Genomic DNA, 17,624 nt, shown 5'->3' on the forward strand with positions numbered 1-17,624 from the left:
TTTCAGTCAAATACGATCATTTATTTACAAAGGTAATGAGACCACTATCACTACTTTTTACACTGATGCTAATCCAAGTGTGTGTGAGTGTGTTTCACTGTGTGTGCGTGAGACTGGTGAGGGTTCGTAGTTGCAAAGGCATCGACAGGTTGGTGTCCCGGTGCCACTGTGGCGTGGTGACGTGTGCTGGCGGGGTCAGGACACTCTGAGCCACGCCGGGGGTCTTTAGGAGTGACCACAACTCCTCCCCTCTCGTTACTATGGCAACTAGGTCTTCCTCATCTGAGCACCATGCAACTGATCCTCCTCTGCTTGCTGTTCTTAGCTTTGAGAGGAAGAGAGACACTCTGCAAGAGACAAAAACATCACATATGCCTCAATTGATAATAAAAAACTACTTGTGTATTCATGTACTATCATTATATGTATGCTTTTTAGTCACCTGGGAATGAGGTCATGTGACCGCGATGCCAGTTTAGCAAGAGCACTCATGAGAGTGGTGACGACTCTCGGGGCTGGGCGAGCTGCACCAGGCGGCGGGGAAGATGAAGTAATCTCAAACAGCACTGCCTCCAACGTCTCAAAACAGGAAGTGATGAGCTTCACGGAGCAGCGGGAGTCACATGACACCGAGAGGTACTCACCCAGCGCCCACACCTGAGAGCCAAACACGTTAAATATTATTTCGGTTTCAAACGTCAGCAATTTTGGCTGCTCTAGGGCCAAAATACACCCTCGAAACGTTGCATTACCACATGCGTGAAGATTTCTTCCTTGCTGTAGACATTGGCTGTGGTTCCAGCAAACTCCAGCAGCTCGTGAGATTGGTTCACTACCAGAGAGGGGTGGAGCTTGCACAACCTCAGCAGGTGGCAGCTGAACACCCTGCAGAAACACACAGAGAGAGTAAGATTGGGTGGTGTGTGTGAGGATATGTGGAAACTAAAAAGCCGAGCAATGCAGATGCTCAACACCATGTGTGCACAGTTGTACCTGTGAATCTCCTTGATGTACGCAGGCAGTTTAAGGAGGAGGCTGCTTCTCTCCAGCATCACCAGCATAAAATGAGCTAAAAGGTTCTCATCAGCTACCTATAAACAAGATACACACACACACACACACACACATTTATACATGTACATATACATCCAGTATTTTAATGCACTGAAGATCATTTATTCTTGCCACCTTTAAGACCGTGTTGAAGAAAATGTGCAACAGCACCGGGACAGTCTGTGCACACTGAACAACCCTTGGCCAATCCACTGCCTCAGCTAGCAGCTCATGGAGCACGCTCAGTCTGTCGATCGTGTCACCTGGGACAGAGAAAAGTGGAGTGATTTCAAATTTCAAAATAAAACCAACGTTAACCATTTTTTGTTGACAAAACGGCCAGTGAAGCGGCAATTGTAGCATCACATGCACATCGTTTCATTACCTGATCCTGCTTCCGTTCGAAGTAGGTAGAGAAAAAGCCCTCTTAAGGCGGGGTTTCGAAATGCATCCAATGACATAAGGCCACGCCCACTTGGTTCAGAGATAGGCGAGCTAGTTGACCTGTAACACACACACGTATTTACAATAGATATAAATGTACTTTATAAGTCATATCAGGGTGGTTATTTTTTCTCAGATGTGTACATACACACACACACACCTAAGCTGCAGGACCAGGGTTGCAGACAAACAGGGCAAGTCCAGCAGTGTGTGGAGCAGCTCCACTGCAGTTTCAACTGTCACCAGAGAGGGCAGTAGATCTACAAAGTCGTCCACCACGGCTGGACTGTCCCATGCTAGGAACTGTAGACGCACAGAAAGTGTGAGCATAAGTAAGGTTGTCTCTTCCAAACTTTGTCTAAAATAAATACGTCTCTCTGATGTTGACCTTCAGCAGGTTTGGGAACGAGCGGGTGTATTGAGGAACTCGGAGCAGCAGGTTCTCATGGTTCAGCCGTAGGAAACGTAGAAGCTCATGTGCCAGAAAGGGGTCGTTGAACAGCTCCGCTGGAAACTGGCTGAACACCAGCTTCCACACACTCTCACAATCCACGGCTGCCATTTCACCTGAACAAGTTTGAGTACACGTTTAGTAATTTTAAAAAGGAAAATACAAGGAATTGTAAGTGTAGGGACTCAAACATGCATTACTGATACTGTACGGTACTGTATACAAACCATGGTTGAGGTAGAACTGTGCTATGGGCAGCAGCACTCTGGCAAATGTCAGGTCCGAGCTGAGCCGACCAAAGAGAGCCTTAACACATGGGAAAGTCCGGTAGACCAGTGAGGTGTCCTCTACACACACACAGTCCAGGATACACACTGCCTCCACCAAACACTGGGGAAAAAGACAAATACAATCAGGGCACCAGTATAAAATCTGGTTTAATGTGTGCTTTGTTTTTGCTTTTCCCCGTCTGTTCTGTTTCAGACAGTGAAGCAGCATAAATGACAGCAACAGTCCTCCCCATTCTTCTGATGAAGAACAATTCTAAACATGATGGAGTGGTTATCATTGCCAATGTACTGAAAGACAGAAAAAGATGTTTATTAGAGCTACAAAACTACATAAAGACCTGCGTTTGAGACCCAGTCCGAACGAGGGCCTTTCTGCATGGAGTTTGCATGTACTCCCTGTCTGTGTGTGGATTTTCTGAAGATCGTCAGGTTTCCTCCCACAGTCCAACAACATGCAATGGTTCATTGGACACTCCTGGGTGTGAATGTGAGAGTGGATGGTTGTTTGTTTCTATATGTTGGGCCCACAGTGGACTGTGACATGGGATTTGCTCAAGCTCCCCATAACCCTCATGTGGAGGATAAGGTGGATAATGAATGAATGAATGAACTACATATTGTGGATAGAAATGTAAGGAAATGTATGACAGTCTAACAGTCAGTGTAGGACACTCAACTGTGTTTTATTGCACTGTATGTTAGTTTAAAACATGGACTCACCGCTTTCTGCAGCTCGGTGTCTGTCCTTTTGTGAGCCTCTGAGACAAAGACAGGAATAAACATTGTATTGTTAATATAATGTAAAATACAAATTCCGTTAGAAAAGAGCAAACAAACTTAATACTGTAGCATGTAACTTTTAAAAATAAAAGTCTAAAAATCAGAAAATGAAGTCATAATCATATTCGTGGTGTGGGGAGACGTGTGTGAAGCAGCACGAGTGAAATGCAGCAGACAGGCATTACTTTGACTCAATTACACACAATGCAGCTTTAAATACACATAGGTTATTGATTTGTAATCAATATCAACACCAGCATAAGTTACTATTTTCTCATCACTCACTGCGATCACTCTGTTCGATGAGGCGGAGGCAGTACTGAAAAGCCTTCTCCCTCACACGCTCCTTTGGAGGTAGCAATCGGCTTGAGGAGGACGTTGCCGAAACCATAGATACCACTGAGCTGTCAAACTCTGACCGGTCATCTGCAACATGAGTGGAAAAGAAGAGGTCACAATGAATGTCTAATCAAATTAATGATAATCCAAATGTGAACAGGGATCAACTGCCAGTGTTATATTTTTTTCGATTCAAATTCAATTAGTGGATGCAATGCTGCCAGGAAATTAAACTTAATTTTAGCTTCTGAGAGGCTTAATCATTGCACCATTATTACATGGTTAAAGAATTATGCTTCTTCCGACTGGGTTGTGGCCTTTCTGCAAGAGTTTGCAAGTTCTGTCTGTGGGAGTTCTCTGAGTTCTCCAGTTTCCTCCCACAGTCCAAAAACATGCATAACTTAATTGGACACTGTAAATTGACTGTAGTTGTGAATGTGAGAATGAATGGTTGACAACGTTCACATTTAAGCTGAAAAAAAATCAGAAAACTTGTTTTAATTTTGGAGAATGCCAAAAAAGTGATTAAAGCACCCAAATGTGGGCTTGTAGAGGAATGGTGTTGACTTTTAAAGGGACGTGCAGGAAACTGTAAAGGTCATACTGTACATTCAACAGGTTTGTTTGGGCTAGAGGGCACATATAATGCATTCAGTGAGTTAAACAGTGACTGATTTAAAAGAACCCGCTGTTGATGTTTAGATGAGAGACTGTTCAGGATCATCAAGTTCACCATAAATATATAAAAAATAGAAAGGATGTGAAAAATTTCCACTGCACTTTCCATTGCAATCCAATCAGTGCACATGTGGAATGCAACAAGAACCATATGATGAGCCATTTCATAAATAGTTAAAACACATTTATACAAAGCACATGAAATAAAATTTGACCAAATTTGGATTAAAGATCACAAACATCCAATCAAAGAAGTCAAACAGGAAACAGAGTCACAAGAAAAAGAATGTGCTCTGGCCACATGCAGCACACAGTATGTTAAGTATTTTAACATCCTACTTTTGATAGTGGTTACTGTTAGAACAGCTGGTAGAACAGCTTTTTAGTCATTCACCACAGTGATTCATTCAGTCATTCATGTTTACAAAGTCATCAGAAGTGTGGTTAAAGACACCAGTGCAAGTCACACATCAGGACTTCTGGCTAGAGATCATTTGTTGAATCAAACGTTATTGTGTATTATGATCACATCTGAAATTGTGAGTTGACCGGTGTCACCCGGAGTTAAAAAGAAGATGTAGGAGGTAGAGCTTCTTGGACGTGCATGCATGGAAAGTCCACGGACTCTTATATCTTACCATTAGAAAAGGAGTGGGAGTGGGAGAGAGAGAAGCTGAGCTGTAGCCTGTTTGCTGGAGATGATGAAAGCAGAATTCAGGTCATATGACATGAATGGTATCAATTAATTAATGCCATCGTGGCAGATTCTTTGAAGCTGAAGCTGATGTATATTTTGTGGCTATGACATTAAGTAATGAGTCGCTCTAGCATGGGAAGGTGGAAGGCTGTGGTTTCTTTCAGTGTAGAGCCATACCAGCATCAGTTATGGTGACGCCACTGGGAACAGAGTGGTAGGTGAGAAGCCAATGGCGCAGCATAGAAAAGGAGAAAACGTTCATCCACTGGTCCTCAGTGAAGCCTTGGCCCACACATAGCACTGTGAAGAAATCTCCAGATACTGTCCCGTCCAGCTCTGCTATAGGCACCGGCTGATATATAATAACACACACAAAATACTACAGTTGAAAACTTTACTTTGAAGGCGGGTGTAGAAATGTGAGTGTAAATTACTTACCTGGCGTGACCTTGGACCTGTGAAGAATCCTCCTGAGGAAGCTCCAACTCCTTGTGTGATGCTCGCATAACGCAGCCAATCGACAAGCTTTTTACTCAAAAGGGTCACATGATCTATAAGAAGACAGGAGGAGAAGATGGTGTAAAAACATACAAAAGATAGCTTGTAAAATAACTAGACCAATTATAAGCCGTTTGTTCTCCATCCGTTTTTAAACTTGCTGGAAATTTGTTCTGTTTGTTACCTTCAGTGAGGCACTCTGGGCTGTGTGTGAGGATGGCATTGACAATCGGCAGTGTGTGTATAAGCGAATGATTTGGAGGGTCTGATTGACGGTTCTCCAGGCTACGAATAAGCTGAGTGCATAGAGATGACAGATCGGCCCTGGATCCAGCCTGTAAGAGTCAAAAAGTGTGAATGTTGTGTTTAGATAATGAGCTCAGACATGAAAATAGAAGTTCTTTTCAGAGTTAATATGTCATTTTGTTATAAACCCATCTAGAAAAACAAAAAATACCAAAACAAACAAGCAGACTTATTTGAAAATATAAATTAGGTTGAATAAGACACCTGTGACAGCAGCAGGGCAGCAGTATGGCTGTTGTCCTGGTTGTAGTTCAATTCCTGACCAGAGAGGGGCAGTGTCTCTCTGAGCACAGCTGAGCTGAGCACCTGGAGCTGCTCCACCGGTGAAGAGAGGAGCGATAAAAGTCTTCTCTGTAGCTCTGTGGGCAACCTTTGTTCAGACAAGACATAAAACAGTAAGTCTGTACTAGGACAGAGGGCGTATGCATAAAAGCTCACACTGGATTTTAAATCTGTGCTATCTACACAAAGAGGTAATCGATATAATCGAAATATATTTTTTATAAATACACTGATATTTCAGGATATGTTGTTTGATTGTTTGGTCACTATTAAGCCTTTCCAAAGTTGTCTAGATATGAAATCTAGAAACATTTTCACAAATCTACAAACAAGTCTAGTTGCTCCTGATTCACCACCATTGGATAATGACGCCCTGGAAGAATGAGAAATGTTTTTGACAGCTTTTGAGACCTTGCCCTATACTTTGTGACACTGACAGTGCTTTGAGTCTGGAGCAGGAGAAGAAGGGAGTTGAGACAGGAGTTGGATAATGAGGGAGGGGAACCTGTCAAGAGCTAGGGCTGAGGGAAGCAAGGTGTTAATGAATCAGCAAGTCTCATAGATGTTTATTTAATGCATGAATATACAGTAATCATTCATCCATGTGGTGTTGGAGCTGAGGTGCAGGCTGGAGCTTACGTTCGGGTGTATTTGGTGGCAGATAGGATGAGGTGCAGCCTCTGCAGCGAGTCAATCGTCTCATGACCAAACTCCTTTGCTTGGAGCAGCTTCAATAATCTGCTGTAAAACTTCTGCAGCTCTGACTCCTGGATCTCTCTAAAACACACACACACATGCGCACACACAAAAGGTTGCCTCAGCTGTTCTTTTTAAAGGCTGCATTGACCTCTGTTCATTTAGGTAGCTTAACAAAGTTTTATCCCTAACCTTGACCATCACTTAAATTCAAATCTTAGCCCTAAACGTAACCAGTTCTTCAGGAATGAAATTCTGCCCGGCCCTGACAAGGTAATAATAACCTTTAGGTGAAACATTGTTGAGACACAATGAGGCATATTTTGAATCATTGATATAGCTCATAAATTACAACCTTGTTTTTTGTTGGTTTTTTTTTATCAAAAAGAGCCATATTTCGAGGTGGAGAAAAGTACATATATACACATATATATATATCCCATAACTTCAATATGACAAAGTGTACTGCCATTAAACTCTCCTTACACCTCAGTGTTGCCCTGTACATTGAATATCTGTCCAACTTAAGTATATCATAATCCACCAATCTTTTGATGTTTTATTGATTAAAACGTCAGTTTAAGACTAACGAAAGCAAAGTTCGCTCTTTTCTACACTACTTAACATTGAACGCTTTGACATTTTAAAGAGTAAATCAGTCAATACGTCAGTGAAAACACATCAAGTGTATTACAGAAACTGTTGCTATTACATTCATTAAGGACTACATTAAATAAACATAAATAACGCACTGTAAGGATTTGTAAGCTAGCTAATTCGGCCCAGTTAGCACAGCACAATAAAATGCTGAGTTAACGTATTTAAAAAAACTAAAGACAAGAGCGCTCTGTGACATACAACCCAACGTTTTCTTACCTTGCTTGCTTGATTAAACTCTCTGAACCGTGAGAGTACATTTTTAGATAAGGAGACTGCTACATCCCACTGGTCTGAAGCGGAAGGTAAACAGTCCGTCTTAAACTGGGTACTGACTGAAAATCACATGACATGACTTCAGTTCCGCTTTCACGACAGGGAAAGTTATGAAGGAGCTACTCACTAAAATAAGAGTGTAGAAATAATAATAATGATAAAAAAAAGTCTTCTGACTTAATTTACGCCACATATCTGTTTTATATCTCACATTTGATTCACCCAAATGTTTATCTACAGACTTTATTTTCTTCATTACACAAGGACCAAAGTATAACAGCAAACTAAAGCTGGTCTCTCCTCTAATACTACAATACTGCTGCTACACACTATATTTCATAGCAGATATCCAGTAGTTAAATCGATATAATAAAGAACAGCTGCATCTCGCTTGTTCTGTGGCCTAATGTGCAGGCTGGTAACCTGGGACACTGGTGGAGCAGATTCTTTATTCGTATTGTTTAAACACAACACCTCTACATTTCCTGCCATAAAATGTCTGACAAAAAGAGAAACATTGCATGTTTTCACAGTAAACCAGAAGCATTTATGCACAGCATGTACAAATACCAAAGTAACTGTTTTTAATGTTCTTTACAAATCTGTGGCCAGGTTTAAATAATATGATGTGAAACTTATTTTGGAGCTTAATTTTTTGTCATACATTATGAGTTGTATAAGTAAAAATCTGAATCAGAAACAATTTCATTGCTAATTGTATTGCTATTTTCTGTATTAATTGTATGTATTGCTAATAAACATACAAGACATTTGCTACTTTGGTGCATTAGACAACATAATATCAAAAGAAAATGTGTGTGTAGATAGATAGATAAATAAAGATCTGCACATGCACAGGTCAGTGCAAGGGCTGCGTGTAGGAGTGAAGTGTTCCGTGGTCCATGATCATGTAAAGAATAAACAAATCAGCCACAATATTATAACTTGCTATATAATTTGTTTTTTTCAAAGAAACTATATACTAGTTGTGGCCAATACCGATATTTCAGCCTTGAGTATTTTTTGATACCGAGATCAGTTTGATATCCGTCAACCGGCCATTTCACAGGTCATTCTTCCCCTGTGCAACACAAACACGTTACTCTCATAAAGGAACAAAGAAATATCATGACTTTAGTTGTTTCCTCAGGAGTTGTTACTTTCCTGTTTAAAATGGTCACAAACAAAAATAACTCTCCTTTGTTTTTTTTCTTTTAGCTTAAAATAAGTCCACATCGTTTAAATTATTATTGTGTTGTGTGGCAGATGTTCAGCTCTCTCTCTCTCTCTCTCCCTATACATATATATATATATATACATATGTATATAAATACATATACACATACATACATACAAACCTGGTCACAGATTGGCACAGTGTATATAGATACAATAGCCTAATAAATTGAATAATTTTTATTTGGGTGATACAGACTTCCAATTATCCAGTAGAGTGTCTGATTGGGATGCACAAATATAATTATATTAACCTCACAAACTCAGAGCAGTCAAAAATACAAATATTATTGTATTAGTATTTATATTATTTGTATCAGTCAGTGTTTGTATGTGATCTCACAGTCAGAGGAGGTTGTTTCACTCCCTCACAGCAAACTTGTTATTTCCACCCAACTTCACTCTGCCCGCCTCCTCTCTCTCTCTCTCTCTCTCTCTCTCTCTCTTTCTCTCCCTCTCTCTCTCTCTCTCTCTCTCAGTGAGTCTGTCAGAACCTCGGAGTGTTGTGGATGAATGGGGACAACCTGAGCCTCTCAGAGAAAGAAAGAAACAGCAGGTTTCGTGGTTCACAAGAAGACAAAGGATATATAAAACAACAACAACAACAACAACAACACAAACCGGCTTCACCACGTCAAGTGTGAGTCGTCGGCCGCGTCCCAGGCAGGTAAAATACCTCTAATCTTAATTATAGTGAGCACACACGTCTGTCAGGCGTGAGGAAACAATGACACTTGTGAGAAAAAAAAAAAGGTGCAGAACAGACTTTTAGACAGAGATATTTTGGGTGGAAAAGGTGAGCCTGTGAGCGTGAGAGTGTCGCGCGGTGCGTCCTGTTGAGAAAAGTGTCATGATTTAAAAACACACACACACACACTAACACAAAGTCAAAGGCGTTCTGAGAAACGGCTGCATGTTTGTCCCTCATATACATTTGCTCACAAGAAGTGTGGAGAGAATGTCAGTTTGGTTTGGCCGATACAATTGGATACTATGTCAGGTGTTTAATTAATCCCTTCATTTGGATTAAGTTGAATAACTTCTTCTTCTACCTATTCTTCACTTGATTTTGTGTTTAGAGTTTATTTATCTGTGTATTTGTTCTTGTATTTGTTGCTCTGTGAGGACCAAACATTGTATTTAAACCATATGGAGGGAGGACATTTAGGCAAAGTGAGGACATTTTTGGCTGGTCCTCACATCTTTAAAGGGCTTTTGGGGGAGTTAAGACTTGGTTTTAGGGTTAGAATTAAGTTTAGTTTGGGTTAGGGTTAGGCACTTAAGTTGTGATGGTTAAGGTTAGGGTAAGGGGCTACGGAATGCATTATGTCCTCACTATGAATGAAACACAGACATGTGTGTGTCTGTCTTGGCTCATACATGAAGACATTTCTGAGTTTGGTAACACAGTAGCTCAGGTCCTGTCATCCCTGGCACATTATCTGGGTTTATCCACATGTTTGGGATTCCAGTAGCAGGTGCACAGGAGACAATGGGATCCAGTGAGATGGAGAATCAGGAAGATGCAAGACGACCTAAACATTGCATTCAGCTAATTATTGTAACGATGCCATCTTATTGTTGCAGTATGGGCTGTTTAAAACTATGATGCAAGGAATAAAAAAAGATCTCACCTTTTAATAGAGATGCACATGAAGAGAAAATGTTTTTAAATGTTAAAGTAGTTAGAAAGTGTTACATAAGAAGACATTTTTGGAAGCCAAAGCAACAAATGGACATATTAACTGGGCAGTCTAGTATTCCTTTATGTAAATGTGTTTTATTTTCTGTCGCTACTGCACAATCGTAGGAGGATTAGGTTTCATCCAATTAATAGTAATCATGTTCCTTCCTCTTTTACCATACTATTACCATATTGTTACTGCACTGAAATGTAAAGCTTTACTTAAAAGTGCTCCTTTTTTTTTTTTTAGAAATATTCAAATGGTAGCTGCATGTGAACAGGGGCCAGAGACAGAGCCCAGATATCAAATTCTTATAAGCTTCAGCTTTTTTGCTGCACAATGGAGCCTTTATGAAACACCTGAACCAATCATATCTGTCCATCAGAGTGTTGTCAGCCAATCACAGTCACATTACATAAGTCTGTGTGAAGTTTAAAGGTTGAACTATTGATTTGATGTATATACTGCTGCAGCAGGATGAAAAACATACCATTCACTCCATGCTCAGTTACTCAATAAATCAATAAACTTAAATAAATAAATAAATCACTTTCCTGTTCTGATATTGACCCCTAAACACCAACCATACAGAATTAATAATTTTAGAGACTCAACAACAAAGTAAAATAGAGAGAAATTAAAAGTGAATACAAGTATAAATGAAGTGTTATAAGAGGCTACGAGTGAAAGACATGAACACTGTTGGTTACTTATTTATATTACATGGCTGTATTTGGACAGGCTTTATAATGATGCTAGCAGTCACTCGAAGTAAAACCATGTTGTGTTAGTCAAACGTGTAAAAGGATGCAATTTTTTTAAAAACCTGCATCTGCCACCGTTGTTACAGAGATTTTAGTTCTGCTAAATTGTGATCACGCTGAGAGCCAGACGATAAAAATATCCTTCTGTCGTTCATTCGCTGCACTGTTATTGACTAAGAGTTTGTAGTGGTGAACAGGACATGGTTTTATACACCGTTCATAGACAAAGAAACACATACACACAGCAGTGCTACAGTATATATACTATATATATACATATATATGTATATTCTGTGTATATACTCATATGAATCATGAGTGGACTGAACAGTGCACAGATTTGCCTTTGCCTATTATAATGTATAATGTATTTTTACATTTAAATAAGAGACCTTTACGTGACCTTGACATGAGGGTAAACAAGGCTACGATGTAGTGGGCGGCTCGCTGACAAATAGTTTGATATTGCATTGCTCTGACAAAACTAATAACAAGCCACATTTCCTGCTCTTCAATAGTTTGTCTGTTTTCCATATGACCTGCAGTTCATGCTAAAATGAGGCCCGAGGGAAAGCTCAAATCTAACTCACTGCTATCATCAGCTCACAGCTGACCTTATTCAAAGAAGCAACCAGAGCATTTTTAATGTGCGTCATGAATTTAACTGCACTGTAGAGCCCACGTTGTGCCATTTTCATTTCACAAAAGTAAACTTTAAATTCACAGTGCATTGCTAATTGTGCATATTTGGCATTGAAATGCAATAATGATGCAATTCAAAAAGCAGAAGCAGTTCCATGTGTGCTCAGATAATATGTGACATCTAACTTTTACTCTTGAATGTTTTTCATGGATTTGAATGATTCTATCAGTAACATTTCATGAAGGGATACTTCATGGTTTTGCAGTGTGTGTAATGCTATCATTTAAGACTTAGAGTTACAGAGAGAGAGAGAGAGAGACAGTGAAGTTCATGTTGTCAGCACATGCGACAAATCATTGGAAACAAAAGTGCTGCTAGACAGTACGTGGGGTATGTATGCATGTGTCTGCTTCTCTGGAGTCTGCTTTAAAATGAAGAATATAAAAGGTTCAGTTTGAGGACACACACACACACACACACACACACGTGTGCACATATATACGCTGCTTTTAAAAAAGACAATCTCAGCAAAAGCAGTCGTCTGAGAAGACTAAACGGGGAGAGAGGATGAGAGCGACCACTCACACATCTGGTTTGAAAAGCAGGAAGCAAGGACACGCTTTCTCGTCAAAGAACTCCAAAATAAGAGAAGAGAGAAAGAGGAAACATGTTTGTGGTTACTCAAGAGGTCTCTCTCTCTCTGTGTGTGTGTGTGTGTGTGTGTGTGCACCATGTACTAATGTATGCATGGAGTGCTTGAGGTTTCCTCATTTGCTGTGAGTGTGGCAGTATATGTTTACACTCTGAATAGTTCTCAGTGTGATGTGTCTCACTCTCTTCCTCTACTTTTGTAAAGGAGCTCATGAATAATAATAATGATAATTATTATCATTATTATTATTATTGTTGTTATTATTATTATTATTTACTGCCTGGTACAAACCTTTGTGGTTCACCCTTTGCCTTCAACACAACCAGCAAATATCTGGAGGCCTTTGTTTGTGTCTGAAGTTTGACAGTAAACGCTGACATTTTTACATGCACAGTGCAGGTTTGACAGTTTTATGCAAAGGTGTGTGTGTGTTTGTGTGTGTTTACAGGAGTAATGGCAGGTAGCCTTGATTTGCCTACAAGTCATGAAGCAGGAGTATTGGATAACACAGGAGGCAGACAGCATGCAAATGCAGGGGCTCTGTGTGTGTGTGTGTGTGAGAGAGAGAGAGTGAGTGTGTGTCTGTGTGTACTCGTACATATGTCTTTGTGAGGACCAAAACATTTATAAACTACAGGAAGTGAGGACATTTTGTCAAAGTCAGGACAATCTGGCTGGTCCTCGCGTCCTGGCATGTCTTAAAATGGCTGTTGGTTTTCGGGTTATGGGTTAGGCATTTATTTGTGATGGTTAAGGTGTCTGTGAGTGTGTGTGTGTGTGTGCGAGTGTGTGTGTGAGAGAGAATGAGAAATGACGATGGGGAAATAGGAAATCAAGTGGGAGTAGACAAAGACCGTAAATATGTCTGGCAAAGTAAAAATAGACAGGATAAGCAACGGAAAGATCTAAAGTCAATTAAAGTTTATTAGGTAAACATGCAAGCTCACTTGATAGAGATGGGCAAAGGTCCAAGGTAAGACACATCCACAAGTGCCGGTTGCAAACCCTGGAGAAATGGGACGGTTGCATCGGGAAGGGCATCCGGGGTAAAATCTCTGCTAAATCAAATAAGTGGACAAATGCTCTGCTGTGGTGACCTCTACAAGGACGAAGCTGAAAGAAGAAGAGGAAGGAGGAAAAACGTTAAGTAGATGAATGTGTGAATGTGAATATTCTCACCCTGGGTCTCCGCTGTTGTTACTTCGAGAGGACGTTCATGTTTCTGTTGCATGTACTGTACAATATAAGTGTAAATCATCTTATTATAGAGCACTTAGGACACATCAGTTGTGAATGCAATGGTGTGAGTTTTAACACTGCACGCTTTCAGGAACAGCCTTCCTGTCACTTCTGTGTGCAAGAGACCTTGATTTTAAAGACACGTTTGCAACATGGGTCCCCGTTCAGACCTGGTACGAACATCTGTCCTCAGACGGATAGAGCTAAAGATGTGACACGTGGCAATGAAATACGTCTCTTGTGACCACACAGGATCACATCTGGTGTCCACACCTTTTATTTAAATACACACAGATGTCATGGGAAAAAAAAAAAAAATCATGTTTCTAACGTGATATGACTGTACAGATATGTCTGCTGCTGGCGTGTGCATGTGTGTGTTTGTGCATTGGGAGCTCGAGCTCTACTCGTGCTGTTGTAACATGAAGATTTAAACACTAGAATCAAAGCATCCTGAGGATGAATTATGTGCAGGTTCAGGAATGTGATAACGTGTCCTCAAACTGTCTCTGAATGTGGTTTTTGTGACAGTAGCTAGACACATTAAGGACACTCTGGGGTGCAATTCATTGAAAATGGATCAAAATCGCAAATTGCCTGCTGCAATTGTCACATCGTAGCACAAATATTGTCCTGCCTGTACTCGTCATGTTCTCCAGACTGTAGAAAACACCTCTGTTTCGCACAGATCTGCACAAATATCACTCAGTAATCATTTTGAATGCGTCGTTCAAATGAAAATGAGAATAATGATGTAAGAAAAGCCATTCCCCATTGGCAATTTCAGTCAAAAATAAGTGCACATATTACATATTTATTCAAAATCATTCAGCCTGCGTTTACATGTGTATCACCCAGAACAGAGTCATGGTCATTTCACACAGGAGCAAGTTTACTGCGCCCTAATTACTGTCAAAATCTTATTCAAATGTATTTATTGTGTGTGAGCATGTGTATGTGCTTGTATCTGTTGTGGTTAAGTTAAGGATCAGGCACCAACTGGTTACTGTGAAGGTCAGAGATAATGCTTTGTTTTGTGCAAGCCTGTATGCGTGTGTGTGTGTGTGTGTGCGCGCGTGCATGCAAGAATGTCTTTGCATGATCTGAGCCGGCTGTGGTTGAACTGTGCATATGACAATACATCTGAATATTCCATCAGTCAGAAAACACATCTGAGTGATCTTAGCCACTTTGCTACAGAGGTGATCGTGTCAGATTGATCGTGTTGAATTAGTCATGTGTATTTATTCATTCATTCACACACGTGTGGGAGTACGGCTCATATCAAGTATGCACTTGGTTGAAGTAAACATGCGACGTGAGCAGCCTGTCTGTCCATAATCAGGATCAAGTGCTTGTGGAGGGATCGTCACTGTGATTTAACGTTGGTTTGTATCAGCAAACTCTTTACTGTTTTACCCTGAATGCTAATGGAGGCATGCTAAAAATAAATAATGATGACAGTGTTATCAGTTGTTTTTTTTTTTACAAGGTTTATTGTTGACCATGCTCATGATTAAATCTAGTCCAATTAACTACACTCTTTATCAGCGTAGACCTTTACAGCTGCTTGTTATATCCATATAATCACATGGCAGAGATCCAATGCATTTATAGATGTAGACCTACAGTATAGTCAAGATAAAGATGCTGGAGTTTGCACACAGCATCAAAATGGCGACGTGATTGCGTTGTTGGTGTCTCAATATTTCAGAAACTTCTGCTATCCTGGGATTTTAAAGCACATCCATGTAGAGGAGGCTCCTGTGTCCTGTGTACCTAATAAAGTGGCCAGTGAGTGCATTTGTCTGCTCAATATGTGGAGTAGCAATAAGTGATAAGTCAAAAAAGACAGACATTTTTAGAGCTGAAACAATGAATCGATTATTAATCGATTACTAAATTAATCAACAACTATTTTGATAATCGATTAATCGGTTCAAAGCTTCTTTGATGATTAAACCAAGATTTCCGATTGTTTAAGATACTTTAATTTGAGTATTTTCCTCATTTCTTTGCTCTGGATAAGAAAGAAATCATTAAAAGTTAACCACTTTGGTTTGTGGACAAAACAAGACATTTGAGAACTTCATCATTTCCAGGTTTGAAGGTTTTCTTAATTAATCGATTATAAAAATAATCGATAAAGTTGCAGCTCTAGACATTTTTCAAACAGTATGTCATTAGTGTTGAAAGCATTTGGTTGAAAAACCTGTTTAATTCTCAGTTATTCTACGTTTTCCTCTTAAGTATGGATGTGAGTGAACTTCATACTAAGAAAACTCTAAATATTAACTATCACCATCTGTAGTGTTTCATCTCAACTTTTCCATCCTTTGTTCTGTGTAGCTAAAAAAAAAGTCTTAAAGTCTACATGGTTTAATTTGTGTAAGTGAGATTACATCAAATGCCCTCGAAAGAACAAGAGTGGACAACTTTTAAAGTTTTTAAAGTGTCCCAGTATATTCTCATCACTCTCCCTTTCTTTATTTGCACCCGTTGTCTTCTGTATGAAAAAGGACATCCATAGATACCTGATGTTGCGGCAAACTCGCTGCTTGAGACTGTAATTTGTTTGTAAAAGACATTTTTTATCTTTAAACTGACATAAAGGTGTTTCTGAAACAAACTACTCAATACTTAAGCTTCTGTTATTTTATCTTGTTTACTTTAGATGAAAAAAGAAAATGACTGTTACATGGTCAGTGGTCACAGTTCTTTTTTTTTCTTTTTCTTTTTTTTAAAAATCCCATTTCAGGGTGTAAAAAAATGGAAAACGGGACCTTTGATGCGCCTGACGATGTGGAAGCGCTGTGGGAGAAGGTGGAGAGCAAACGCTATGAGCTGTGCCGCAGTATCTCTCCGGCCAAGCTCACTCCGTACCTCCGCCAGTGCAAAGTCCTGGATGAGCAGGACGAAGATGAGATTCTCAACTCCATGCTGCTCGTCTCCAAAGCCAACCGCACAAGTGAGTATGGTGATGTGCCAGGAAATGTGATGTAAGCGATCGCAGTTGTCGCGTATTGTACTTTAATTACCGTACGTGAATGAACCTTCCGTCAGGCCGTCTACTCGACATCCTCCACACTAAAGCAGAGCGGGGTTATGTGGCCTTTCTGGAGAGTCTGGAGTTTTACTACCCTGAACTGTACAAGCTGGTGACCGGGAACGATCCGACGCGACGTTTCTCCACCATCGTAGGTGAGATACACACCTGTGGACCACACACACACGCATGTATACTTGTACAGTATACTGTACATACATATACAGCTTGAATGCTATGGGTTTTAACGGAATCAAATGTTATATTTTGACCTGAATGCATGATATATGTGAATTTTAAGTCTTGAAACATGTTACGAAAGCGATGGAATTATGAAAACAAACACATTTATTTAACATTCACTCTGTTGAGGTCACATCGGAGGCACAGTCGGCTTCAGATTCAGACAAATTCATTGATGCCAGGAGGGCAATTTGGATTCAGCCTACCCCAACATTGTTTTACAGTGCAGTATACTACACAGTCGAGAGCAGATTAGGTCATTTATGTCTCTCATCTCGTCCTCTGCATTACCTCGCCACAGTGGAGGAGGGCCAGGAAGGCCTGACCCAGTTCCTGATGAACGAGGTGATGAAGCTGCAGCAGCAGTCCAAAGTCAAGACCCTGCAGCAAGACGAGCTCAGCAAGAAAAACTGGACGCTGCAGGATGAGAAGAAGAAGCTGCAGCTGGCCAATCAGGAGCTCCAGGCCTTCCAACAGAGTGAGCATACCCCTTAACTACATTTATCTTTAGAAGTTGCGGAGTCTTGAAGCCATACCAAAAGCTTGTGTCTGTGCACTGAAACTGCTACCCCACCACACACACACTTGGTTTACCCCGAGCGGTGCACCACAAATACATTTATTAAAGCCTATCACATTGTCTGACAGACCTTGTTCATGAAAGTAGGG

At 40.3% G+C, this 17,624-nt stretch overlaps 2 protein-coding genes across 5 annotated transcripts in view; one reads left to right on the forward strand and one right to left on the reverse strand.

The window, feature by feature from the left end:
• On the reverse strand, window positions 1-7,516 carry ap5z1 (adaptor related protein complex 5 subunit zeta 1). Of its 2 annotated transcripts, XM_044014842.1 has the most exons (18): window positions 7,391-7,516; window positions 6,458-6,595; window positions 5,741-5,906; window positions 5,415-5,565; window positions 5,171-5,283; window positions 4,910-5,084; window positions 4,674-4,727; window positions 3,304-3,444; window positions 2,959-2,996; window positions 2,176-2,338; window positions 1,886-2,064; window positions 1,658-1,800; window positions 1,439-1,557; window positions 1,189-1,316; window positions 994-1,091; window positions 753-885; window positions 443-657; window positions 1-347 (listed from the first exon to the last, which is right to left on the reverse strand). In XM_044014842.1, the coding sequence occupies exons 1-18, from the start codon at window positions 7,429-7,431 to the stop codon at window positions 95-97; spliced, it is 2,448 nt and encodes an 815-aa protein (XP_043870777.1). In that variant the 5' UTR covers window positions 7,432-7,516; the 3' UTR covers window positions 1-94. The 2 variants fall into 2 exon arrangements, with proteins under 2 accessions (XP_043870777.1, XP_043870778.1); XM_044014843.1 differs by lacking the exon at window positions 4,674-4,727.
• Window positions 5,941-17,624, forward strand: part of card11 (caspase recruitment domain family, member 11) — a 25,394-nt gene continuing 13,710 nt past the window's right edge. For 2 of the 3 annotated variants that reach the window (XM_044014839.1, XM_044014841.1), the window contains exons 1-5: window positions 5,941-6,009; window positions 9,163-9,350; window positions 16,425-16,634; window positions 16,730-16,867; window positions 17,257-17,433. In XM_044014839.1, coding sequence (XP_043870774.1) covers window positions 16,436-16,634; window positions 16,730-16,867; window positions 17,257-17,433 — 514 coding nt within the window. In that variant the 5' untranslated portion in view covers window positions 5,941-6,009; window positions 9,163-9,350; window positions 16,425-16,435. The remainder of the gene's footprint in view (window positions 6,010-9,162; window positions 9,351-16,424; window positions 16,635-16,729; window positions 16,868-17,256; window positions 17,434-17,624) is intronic. The other variant, XM_044014840.1, reaches the window with a different exon arrangement.

Source organism: Solea senegalensis, unplaced genomic scaffold (genome assembly GCF_019176455.1).
Source record: "Solea senegalensis isolate Sse05_10M unplaced genomic scaffold, IFAPA_SoseM_1 scf7180000012513, whole genome shotgun sequence".
Classification (NCBI taxonomy): domain Eukaryota; kingdom Metazoa; phylum Chordata; class Actinopteri; order Pleuronectiformes; family Soleidae; genus Solea; species Solea senegalensis.